The sequence below is a fragment of the Anas platyrhynchos genome, chromosome 1 (genome assembly GCF_047663525.1).
Source record: "Anas platyrhynchos isolate ZD024472 breed Pekin duck chromosome 1, IASCAAS_PekinDuck_T2T, whole genome shotgun sequence".
Taxonomy (NCBI): Eukaryota; Metazoa; Chordata; class Aves; order Anseriformes; family Anatidae; genus Anas; species Anas platyrhynchos.
Genome location: NC_092587.1, coordinates 13,946,686 through 13,959,130, shown reverse-complemented (window position 1 = coordinate 13,959,130; position 12,445 = coordinate 13,946,686). Strand labels below are relative to the sequence as shown.

Here is a 12,445-nt window from a genome sequence, read left to right as displayed (position 1 = left end):
AGCTGGCACCTGCAGGGACATTGGCAGCAGCAAAGCAGAGAGCTCATGCCAGACTAGTGCCTGCCTTGTCCCCCTGTGGGAGATGTTGTTTGGCAGAAGCTTTTTGTGAAGAGGGAGGAGATGATGTCCTTTTTAGAAGGCAGGTTGCCTCTTTTTCTTTTCATCTGAAGGACAGTTTAAAGTGTGGTGGATATTAGGCTCGACTGTGAAGGACAAAGTGGGGCAGGTCCCATTTTGAGTTCTGGTTTGTATAGAGCCTGATGCTTTGTTACGTTTCTGTGCTTATTCCAAGGAAAATGAGCTGCTGAATGATTTTGTCCGACATGCTGAGGATCAAATGTTCTGGCACGAGCTCATGCCAGCGATGTGAGAGGTGATGAGTCTCCAGAAGCTGTTTTCTGCTCACAAGGTGCCAAAACAAATGAGGCCCTTTGATACAAGCTGTTGTTGGGTTCATGAGCTTTGTACGGCATAGACAAATTAAACACAAAGCTGGTGGCAAAAGCACTTGTGGCATAGCTGTGAATACCCTTCTTATAAACCTTTTAATTTTCAAATATGGATGAACGTTATCCTTACAGAAAAGGGCCACAGGGACAGTCCTTGAAACAAGTGCCCGCAGTTTACCCACAGAATAGATGTACATGGACAATTGCAAGCAACACACACTTTCCTTAACCCCCAAATCAGTAGCCTATAGCTAGGTCTGGAATTGTATGTGAATTTCAATCTTCAGGTCCATTAATCTTAGGGCTGAGTGTGCTGACTGTCTGCAAGTCAGCAAGCTGGGGCCCAGTGCTTTCAGATATATGGATAATGGTCCTTCCAGAGCAGGGCTGAGACCAGCTATTTTTGTACAACACAGGCTGCCAAACAGCTCTTGATTTCCAATCCAGCACGGAAGGTCTCCCAATATCTCTGCTATTATTAGAAGCAACCCACAAAATTGCAAAGGTAGTAGATGAGCTGAATGCAGAATCCTGCACTGGTAGACCTAGGGGGCACTCAGTGAAATTAGTAGGGGATCAATTTGAAACAGATAAAGAAAGTACTTTAGCATTCAGTAGTGAGCTTTGGGAACTTGTGGCCATGTGGTGTTGAAGCTGCTGACAGTATTAGAAGGTTCAGAAGCACTTAGGCAGACCCAGGGAAAACAGGTCAGTTAAAAGGAGTAGGCTGGGACATGAGGTACATTATTTTTCATTCCTGGCTCTTATCCTTGCTCTAGGTCTACTGGTGCCCCCTGGCATAGGCGGTCCCATTACATAGCTGAGTACAAATCTCCCAAGCCAAGAACTCCCTCCTCACTGCCTGCTCTGCTAACACGTAAAGTGCAACCTTACATTACAGACATCCAAATTACAATGCAAAATTCTAAAGGAACCAAATGAACAAATCTTATAGGTATAGAAATAGATATAGGTATAGGTATAGAAAAAGATGGAGGTAGTGAAACTTAAATGCTAACGAAAAACACTGTACAAATTGGGAACACAAACACATGTCATCTGCAGTTCTAGAGAATGGTAAGGATAAGTCATGCATAGTACAGCAGTTATGGCAATTTCAAGCTTTCTTATGTTTTGGAGGCTGAAAAGTAAAACTTCCACTGCTCTTTGCATTTCCTGTTCTCCAACAACTTAGGAAGTAAGCCAGTATGTTAACTTTTACATATAGAACAAAATGAATCAGATAATTGTTTTTAAGCAATAGCCTCAAGGCCACCCAACAATAGTGTTTCTAAAGCAGTCCTACCTTTGTTTTCCAACTTGAGCTCCTCTGCTAGCAAGCTGTCTTGTCTGTTGCCAAGCACAAATGCCAGAAATGAGAGGATCAGGGCATCCAAGATTCCAATAATAGCCAGGATATAAGCCCAGCGGACTGAACAAGCCCCCAGCGTGTACTTGTCTGTCTTTTCACCACACATCCGTTTTACCTCATCTGAATCCCAGCCATCAGGAAAAATCATACAACCCAGGACGAGACAGGCAGCTTGGAGAAAAAAGAAAAGGAGAACAATGGGATAATGAGACCAAACTTTCATTTTGACGAGAACCTACACAGTTATCATTAAAGCAACACGCCTTTTCATCCTGAGCTTCAAAGCTAGTTTACTTAAAAACAAATCACAAAATAATGTGTTGTGATTAACTATTAAACATAAAAACCTAAGACACAACATCAACTTGGCACCTTGTTTATTTAATTTTAAATGTTACATCATTAATCCCTAGACAGTTTTGTACCAGTACAATCACATTTTCACAGTGAGACTGAATTCTTTATTGTAATATGAAGGGATCCTCCAAAATAAAAGGGAAAAATTATTATTAAGGTGGATATTCAAAGGAAACATTGGACTACCATCAAATGGTTGGGCAAACAAACCAGAAAAAAAAAAATAGAGAAAAAAAGCCTCTCTCTTGATTCTGATCATCTAATTGCTTGGAACACACATAGGTAATAGCAAGGGTGGTTTTTTTTTTTCTTTCTATGTAAGTTGGCAGTACCACTTTAACTGAAATATGTTTTATGCATAAGGTTTGTACTCCTCAAAAACACAAGTTATGACATTGGTCTGCAAGGAAAAATAAGCTGTCAACATTGCTGCGAACTTCTGATCTGGTTTACCTGAGGAATCAATGCATGACATCTTGAACACGAAAAAGTCCTGATCCTTTTAACACCAATAAAAAATATGGAAAGCCTCTACCCTCATGGAAATCTAGCTGACGTGGACTGCCAGCCACTCCTGGTAGGAAAAGAGGCAAAGGATGGGTGTTCGGATGCTCATTCATCAGCTTGGGTGACCACTAAAAGAGGTCCATAATACATTGACCATAACACAGGCAGAGCAGATGGGTACTTGCAGCGAATTCCCTAACAGAGCAATGTGTTTGAATAATGCTCTGATATGCCCCCCTTCCTTGGAATATCACGGAATATCCAGAGTTGGAAGGGACCCACAAGGATCATAGAGCCCAACTCCCTTAGCATGGTTGATGAGATTCAGTGGATCCTAAACAATCAGAGAATGATTAAGGTTGGAAAATACCTTCAAGATAATCTGGTCCAACCATCACTCTACTACCAATGTCACCTACTAAACCATTTATAACTCTTAACATTATACTGGTACATATATTGCGCGCGCACACACACACACACACACACACACATTTGTGCACACAGAACATACTTGCTAATTGAAAGGAACACATTGTGCAGCCTTCAGCCTTTTAAATATTTGCTGAACTGTCCCTCAGTCTGAAAACCATAGATTACACATGAGTAGCTTGTGCAACCAATGGCTGCTCTGTGTTTGGGAACTGCAACAAGTTCTTGTCTTTTCTGGACAAGCATAACTACTGGCATTTTACACCCACCCTTTAATGCCCACAAAGAAAAATACACCTGCACTGAATCAATCTGATGAAATGCTGCAACACAGAATCACAGCATGGCTGAGGCTGGCAGGGCCCTCTGGAGGCCAGCTGCTCCCACCCCTGCCCAAGCAGGGACACCCAGAGAAGGCTGCCCAGGACCACGTCCAGGTGGCTTCTGAAGGTCTCCAAGGAGGAGACTCCACAGCCTCTCTGGGCAGCCTGTGCTCAGTCACCTGCGCAGATATGAAAACAGGACTCAAGAATGATATTTTCCTTTATATAGCTACCCCATTGCTGTAGAAAAAGCCTCAAAAACGTCTGTGCAAAGCATCTGATGTAGACCTGCACCTAGTATACTTGATAAATTCCTCCTGAGCAGTTCACTTGTGTGAAAATGTAACACCTTATAATACTTTCAAGGACAATTAAGCATAGAAACAAGGACAATTAGATAAGGACTGATTTACTCAGCATATGCAGGTTAGACAAACTGTAAGTTGGCTTTTGCCTTGCCTGAACTCATTCATTAATGTGATTTCAAAAGACCTTCCAAAGCTTTTTGAGACAAACTGTTTAATTTTCTTTCTTTAACTGGTTAAATGAACTTCCAAAAGGATGATTTCTTGCAGTCAACACATCAGCATTGCCCTGAGTTGTGAGGTACTTCTTTGAAATGATGCATAAGAAAGGCCGAGAGAGCTGGGGATGTTCAGCCTGGAGAAGGCATCCTTGAGACCTCATTGCAGCTTTTCAGTACTTAAAGGGGGCTTATAAATTAGATGGAGAGCAACTTTTTGCTCAGGCAGATAATGATAGAACATGAGGGAATGGTTTTAAACTAAAAGGGGAAATTTAGATTAGATGTTAGGAGGAAATTCTTCACTGTTAGTGGAGTAGTGAGGCCCTGGCACAGGCTGGAGAAGCTGTGGCTGCCCCATCCCTGGAGGTGCTCAAGGCCAGGCTGGATGGGGCTTTGGGCAACCTGGTCTGGTGGGAGGTGTCCCTGCCCATGGCAGGGGGTTGGAACTGGGTAGGCTTTAAGGTCCATTAACACCCAAGCCATTCTATGATGATTGTGATAAAACGTTCATACTTCTGGTGTTCTTAAAAATGTCCACATTTACCCAGGTGACTGTGACAAATTTTTGCTATAAAGTAGCAACTACCCCAACTAGATTATTTTATTAATCATTCTCAAAATGGGATGAAGCTTAGTGCTCAGTTAATGATCAATAGATGAGGGACTTTTTTCTGTTAATTGCATAAGAACAATTAAGAAATACTGACATCTCTGTGTTTTTCTTTTATTACATACCCCATTAGACGTATGTTCCCAATACTTCCTAAAAATAATTAAACTTTATTCTTTTCCACCCAGGCAATCAAAAATATAGGCCCCAATGTCAGGAATTCAGTACACAGCTTTCCTGCTGAGTTCTTCAGATTTCTGATTAAATCATCTTTCGTGAATTTGGTACCTGGACTTGTAGATGTACTCCCTGAACTTCTTGGAGTTATTCAGTTGGCTACAACTGGACTTCTCTTGGTAATAGGGTACAAAGTCCAACCATTATGGTGGTTAGACTGGTTCCCTTTGCATGAAGGCAGACATCAAAGAGGGGATATTATTATCTCCTCTGCCTATACAGATGCTTTCTGCTAGATAGCTGCTTGGTCAAAACTTTAGACACAGGAATCATACCTCACCTGGAAAGGTTAACAAAGTAGGATTAGTCAACCTCAAGTCTTCAGTTGCTGAGGGAACATTTTGCTCTGAATGCCTGTAAGAATACATACTTGCTCAATAGTATGAAACAGGTAATGATTCATTTATCAGCTACAAGGCTGAAAAGACAGGTATAAAATCCACCTACAGATCTACTTTGTATTGCAAGAAATTTTTTACATTTTAATCCTACTAAAGAGGATTAGAAGATTTTCTCTAGAAGGAAATTACTTTTAGTTTTCTAAAAATTTGAAAAATGGAAACCACTTTAAGTTACAATTGCAGTGAAACAGCTAACAGATGATTTTATAACACAGACATGGGTCCCATATCTTTGTCTAAACTTCCACTGTCTCTAATGTCAATGCAACTGAAATAGAAACATGAAAAAATATGAGAGGATACACTGCTACACTTACACTTTCATCCACTTTTAATAAATTCAGAAACTTTCAGATTTGGAAAGCTCACCTATTGAATGAAAAGACTTAAATCATTGGTTCTTACAGACAATTTGATTCAAGTAAGGAAAAAGTTAAATAGTTAAATCTATGTTAGTTGAAGACAGCCTTCTGTGTGCAAGCTGAATGCACTGAATTGGCGTCGGCTTCCTGAGCCTGCTGACAGACCACTCCAATAGCTCTGTAGCTAATCAGAGCTTGTATAAGAAGCAGCCGGGGGAAATTGGTAACAGAGACTGATTAGTGTAACTGACACTGTTCAGAGCTATTTGGGCAATTGTAAGACTTATGAGAATGATATCAACATTGTTTTCCCGTTGTTTGCCTAAAAAAGCTATTTGCAGGAATGGTGCCTTTGTAGTGATGACCCTGGACTTCGTTCAGTCCCTTCTCTAATTTTCTTACAAGCTAACAATTTTTTTCACCTACATATTGGAGGTGGGTGAAACTTTTGAAGTTTTTAAAAAATAATTCCTAAATTCTACTTAAACCTGTCTGATATCCATTTACTTCTCTCTGTAAAAGCTTTTTTCCCATATGAACAGGAGCTGCAACATGGTTTTCCTTTAGGGCTCTGAGTGACAAGAGAAATCATTCATTTTAAGAGGGAGAATCCAGGATTTTGCCTCCTGGGATGTAAAGATGCAGATATGACACTTTCAGAGATTGGAAACGGACCCTAAAATGGGTCTGACACTGACATGGCACATGTCAGCTGGCACCGACATGCTTGTGATTCTGACCAAGCTAATATTATCACAGCCTGTGCTCTGTGCATTATCTCAAATGGTAATTAGCAAGCAAGTGGTTCACAATCCTATGTTTGTGCCAAAGATGGTGACATTAATATTACATTATTGCATGGAATGAGGTTATATTTATAAAAAGGCTGACTGTTATACAGGAAACCAGTGCTAAGAGATTCCTGCTGGCAGACTCTTCTCTCATCTTCATTCTTTTCCTGATAACATACCCGATTTGCTTGTATTTAGAGTATGATGATGGTAGATTTCCTGATAAAAGAATAAAAAAAATGGAACGGGAATTACATTGACCGACTATCTTCTTTCCATACCCACCTATGCAATAGCCTCCATGGTTCCAAAAACACAGAGAATCTTTCTTTTCAGGTTTATTATAAATGGTATTTACAAAAACAATTGCTCATTAAACTTCAATAAATTGAACATGTATAATGTGGACTTTTGGTCCAGGAGACCAAACTAATTCTAATCTGAAGTAAAACCTTAGAACCACATATAACAAAGCTTCAGCATTAATTGTATTAATCCATTGATTCCTTCATTTTGCATCATCTTACTTGCTAATGTAGACAAGCCTGAGTGTCTCACAGGATTAAGATCGTTTGCAGACAATGTTAAAGGTAAGAAAAAGGATTTAAATCCCTGTGATAATATATAAGACAACACAAATTATGGCCACCTAACCTATTAAGACATTGACTTCTTGATGACAAATCTGATAGGAAGATCAAGCAATATGTATATTTTCCACACCAATTTGAATATATAGAAGAAGTAAAAAAGAACACCAAATATTAAGTGACTGGACAGCAAAGAGAAAGAAAATGATGCTGTGGAAAGCAGTTGTGAAGTAGATGCTACAGTCAGGAAGAGAAGACTCACGATAACCTATCTGGGTTGACAAAGAGATCACTGGCTTTTTTGATGCCCACTGAATGAACTTATACAACAAAATGGAAGAATTTCATCAGCTGTTGCAAGATGTGACACTGGATAACTGAAATGTGGTTGACCAACAGCCATTCCCAAAGACAGGCACTAAGAGAATGAGTTGTTCAGAAAGGTGGAAAAAATGGAGTAATGTTATATGTGGAGAATGTGTTACGTGTTAAACTGTGAATATGTAAGAAGGAATGGCAAAGAAAGAGTGTGATCTACTTCAGTTAGGATCACATAGAGGATGAACTGTAAGAGAAATTTTACTGTACTAAGGGGGGCTGTTTCAGACCTTAAGTATTGGATTCATGTATGGATAGAGACTTTTTTGGTATTACAGAGACAGAAATTCTGTGAGGGGTGGTATCATCATGGGAGCATTTAACTTCCAAGTTCTGATCATTAGCCATGATAATTAAGCTTTGAGATTAATGCAGATCTATGAATAATTTAGTTAGTACAACAGCTATCTTAGCTTAAGCATAAAGATAATATAAGAATATCTCAGGTTTTTATGAGTGTATGGCAGGTGACTCACAAGGAGTATCCCAATGACTCCATGTGAAAGACCACGATTCTGGTGTTCCAACCACAGCCACATATAATTCATATTTATAATAACTTGTCCAGAAAATAAATGGAAACTGGGGACTATTAATGGATAAGGGCCTAGTCACCATGTAGGCAAAAATTCCCTAGAAATGTCATGACAACGGATTGCTAACAGCTATAGCAGAGGTAGATGACTAACTGATGAAGAATGGTTAAACTGAAGTTATATAAGAGAAATTATAAAAATATTTCTTTACCATGAAGCAGTTATGGGATACAGATACCACCAGGTATATCATACAGGTACCACCAGATATGGTGGTATACCTGGAAGGTTAGAAGCCCATAGGAAGGAACACATCAAAAGTTATATTTATGTTGTGTCACCCTCTGTGGTGTGCACTGGCCCTGAGATCTAGATTTTTTTTCTGATTTTTTCCATGTAAAGTGTCTAAAATAACACGAAGACTGTGTCATAGCCTGCCAGAGTTTTTCTAACATGTCTTTATGACACAGGAGGTATGTATTATGAGCTCAGGTTGTCCACTGAAGGTTCACACCTAGAGATATCATGGGAATGAAAAAGGTTCTTTGCAAATCTGTGTGATCAGAGTTGGTCATAACCTGGCAGTCAGCTATCGTTAAGCCAGGTTTGCTGATGACGTGGGGACATCCAAAAGTCCCATTTCTTGCGTGCTAGTCTCCTAAAAAAATAAAAGTATATCTAATAAAGGAACCAGTTGTTTGCATTGCTTCTTTCTTTTTCTCTACTTTTTTGATTTATTATTATTATTTTGTTTGTTAGATCACAGCTGTCATACACTTTTGGTTTGGCTTTACTTGGTAAAAAATTTACTATTAAAACTGTTTATTTTAAACACTGTAATAGTGGAGTGTTACAGTTTTCTAAGTTAATGTTAACTTCCCTTTGTAGAACCTGGTCTTTAGCCAAATCATGTCAAACCAAAGCATACTGACTTGTGCTAGATTTAATAAATGAAACTCAATATACATGTAAATACAGTGTGGGCTACGGCTGACAGACTGGAGAATAGGTGCTATTATGAATGGCATAGGCTAGACATCCCTTGATATTTATACAACTGGTGCTTCTTCACAAGTTACTGATCCAAGTAGTGAAGTTATTTTAAACTTGGTTTTGGTAAAGAGGAGGAAGAACTGAAAGTAATCTGGCTCTCAGTGATCAGGAGTCAGCTCAATTTAAATAAAATGATAACATGAATAAAAATATTTCTGAAACTATGTTTTAAAAAATGCATATTTCAGAGGGACAAACTTTGATAAGCTAAAGGAACTAGCTAAATAGTTAACCAGACTGAAGATGTTCATACTTAATTGTGGGGAATGCCTTGAATTTCATTCAGCTAAGAATTTCTGAAGTATCTTGAGAAGATGAACAAGATTTCAGGAGTACTTTTACCTCTACCCAAATTATTAGAATACTCTATTTCCTTCCGTGCTCACTACACATAGAAAAGGGACCAGTTAGCATTTTTGGAGGTTAGATAATGAAAGCCTAAAAGATAGTTTGCCAAAAATAACCTGTGTTAAGTCTTTCAAGAGAAACTGAAACAAAAAATAAAATAATCTTAAATCATATTAACACAGACATAAAAAGAAAAGCAGAAATGGACTAAGGTTGGAACCAGGAACTAAATCTTTGCCTCATTTTTGAGTAAATAGGAAGATAACAGGAGGGCAATCCCCTTACAGCTGATGGGCATAAGCATTCGGAAATGGAAACTCCTGCCTCCAAGCCCATAGCATAACTAAGATGATTATAAAATGCTCAAGCTAGAGGAATAGACCATCCAATCCCAAATAGTGAAATAGGCAACACATTGAACTGCAAAGCTGCTAGCAAGTTTTTAAAACAAATTTATTGTTGAAATAATTGAGAACAGCATATGTGCTACCTTATTTTTAGAGAAACAAAATCAAATTGAGAATTGAAAAGTAACTGGAGCAAACACTCATCCATTAGACTGATCTCAGATCTTTGAACAATGGAGATAAAAACGATGTGGGGTGACATCAGGATGGGTTTATCTAATAACTAGAAAGAATTACAGAATCATAGACTATCCCAAGTTGGAAGGGAGCCACAAGGATCATCAAGTCCAACTCCTGGCTGAACACAGGACCAGCCGAAAAACAGACCATGTGTCTAAGAGTATTGTCCGAACACTTCTTGAATTCCACCAGACTTGGTGCTGTGATGTTATAAAAGAAAGGTAAGTAACATGATCTTCACAAAACACTGTGTCACAGAGAAACATTTATTAACCTGGAGAAAGCAGAGATTAGCATGAGAATTGAATGTGGTTATCTGACTCATTTTTGGAGAGCTGATGTTTCAAGGGAAAGACTTGAGCTTTTGTGAGGATACATGGATTTGTGTATGTACGGCATCTCAAGGATGAGTCTGGGAATCAATCAATAATATTTTCACTAGCAGCTTTAGCAAGAGTAGGGCTTTGGCATTAAACCCCATTGATGGGAGGTACTATCAATGCAGGAGACTATTGGAATAAATGGTGAAGAAGACAAAACATGCGAGTATGTTGATCAGTCATTGGAGGACTATGAGCTACCAGTCAAATGCACCCATTCTTTTACCTTTCTACCCAAAGGTAAACACAAGTGTCAGTAGTACCAGGGAAAATTCTTTTTTTCAGCAGAAAGGAAGCACTGGAACCATCTGGCACTGCACTGGTGGGGCCTGGTCTGCACTGCTGGTCACAAATGTTCAAGAAAGATGAATTCAGCTGGAAAAGATGCCAGACAGGGCTAGCAGGATTTCTGGGCATAGGAGGGGTTTAGCGTTCAGAAGGGGATAAAGAGAATTTTCTATATTTAGCCCTATAAGACAATGGCTCATGTTGGTGGTGAAATAAGATTGTTCCCTACACATGTATGAGGAAAGTAAACTTCAGGGTGGTAAACTTCAGGGGCAGCCAAAGCTATGTAAGTTAAAGAGAAAAGCTGACACTAAAACAGTACGTATAAACTGCCCACAAGTGAATGTAGCCTGCAAATTAGAGAATTTCTAATTGTTAGAAGATTGATGTTTGGAACAGCCATTTCATTACAGCAAGATTGTTTTAAGATGCAACATGGCATTTCAGGAAGGGTATTGCATGATTCTGTAATTGCCTATGATAAAGGAACCAGGTTTGATGATTTAGTAGTTTTCCTCTAGGCCTCTGTTTTTATGAGGCTGGGGATAAACACCTTTAAAATTAATACAGAAGAAGGACGTCTAAAACAAATAGCACCCAGAGAATGAGTTGCTAGATAGAACTGCATAAAGCTAAGATCAAAAATAATGATGTCTATATCAAACTGAGAAGAAAATCTAGTAGGATAAATGAGGGTAAGAGGCAAAGAAGGAGGTCACCATTGGGCTCTCCCTGCAGTCTTTATAGAATAATTTTCCTTCCTCCTTAATTATTAAAGGTTTGCAGAAGTGATGGCAAAGAAAGAAGAGTGGCATAGAGTGATTTTCCTTTTTGTCCCAGTCCTCATCACGCTGTCCTGACATCCCTGCCAAACATCAAGTGACTACAGCAGCCTGGTTTTGTGCTTGGGCGGTGCATGCACCTGGCTTGTTTCTGGAGCTACTGCAATAGGAAACAAACCTCAATATGCTGGTGAATGGCAAGTCAGGGAGTGCACCAGCCGATGTTTTCAGGATCAACACCACAGTTCTGATGTGCAAGCAAGATTCAGAAGCAAGATAAATTTATACAAAAAAAAAATAATACAATAAAGTCTATTAATAATAAATGTCATAATAAATGTCCACTGTTTCAGTCTTTTGCTCCCTCTGAAGACTAAGAACTTTGCAACCAGTAAGTACTTAATTACAACAACAAAAATGTACAAACAAACAAACAAAAAGAGTGAAAACCTTAAAAAAAAACACTATGTATTATTGCCTAGAGAACAGATCTGCATGCCTTACGGTGCTGGTGCACTGAAGAATATTATGATTACTCTGCATAAACACAAGAGAATGGATCCCAGAGAGGGGGAAGAGCTATTTAACTGGAAGGGAATTTTGGCGCCTGAACAAATGGATGTAAACTGTCCAGGAATACATTTAGGCTGTAAAGTAGAAGGCAATTTTGAATAGTCAGGGGAGAGGTTTTGGCACATGCTCTCTGTAGCTGCAGTCAGGCCAAAAAGTTTAAGGTGCCCAAGCTGACGCAGTTAAACAGTTATTAAAGATGGAGTTTGATCAGTATACTAACAAATTATTAGGATAAATTTCTCTGTGAGGCTAAACTCAGCTACCTTGGACCTTTAAGATATATAAAGTAAGAACTTTAAGGACTACATTCCGCAGTCTTACACCAGGTATCTTCAGATGTCAGAAGCCTGGGATCATCACTTATCTCAGCATATGGCGATTGCAGTACTGCAGAGCTGGATGCAGGGATGTGCCCAGCAATGCAGACAGCACCTGCTCGAGCCTTAGGGCAGGCACAGTGTTGAAGACAAACTCCAAGTTTGAGCACTATGGGTATTTTGCTGCAAAGCTTCAGATTTGTTTTCCTTTGACCATAAGTTTAGCAAAACTTCTACCTGGGTAAA

At 39.2% G+C, this 12,445-nt stretch overlaps 1 protein-coding gene across 3 annotated transcripts in view; it reads right to left on the bottom strand.

Annotated features, from left to right (window-relative positions):
* Positions 1-12,445, bottom strand: part of LHFPL3 (LHFPL tetraspan subfamily member 3) — a 248,204-nt gene that overhangs the window by 75,006 nt on the left and 160,753 nt on the right. For all 3 annotated transcript variants that reach the window (XM_072032514.1, XM_027463872.3, XM_027463869.3), the window contains exon 2: positions 1,756-1,992. In XM_072032514.1, coding sequence (XP_071888615.1) covers positions 1,756-1,992 — 237 coding nt within the window. The remainder of the gene's footprint in view (positions 1-1,755; positions 1,993-12,445) is intronic.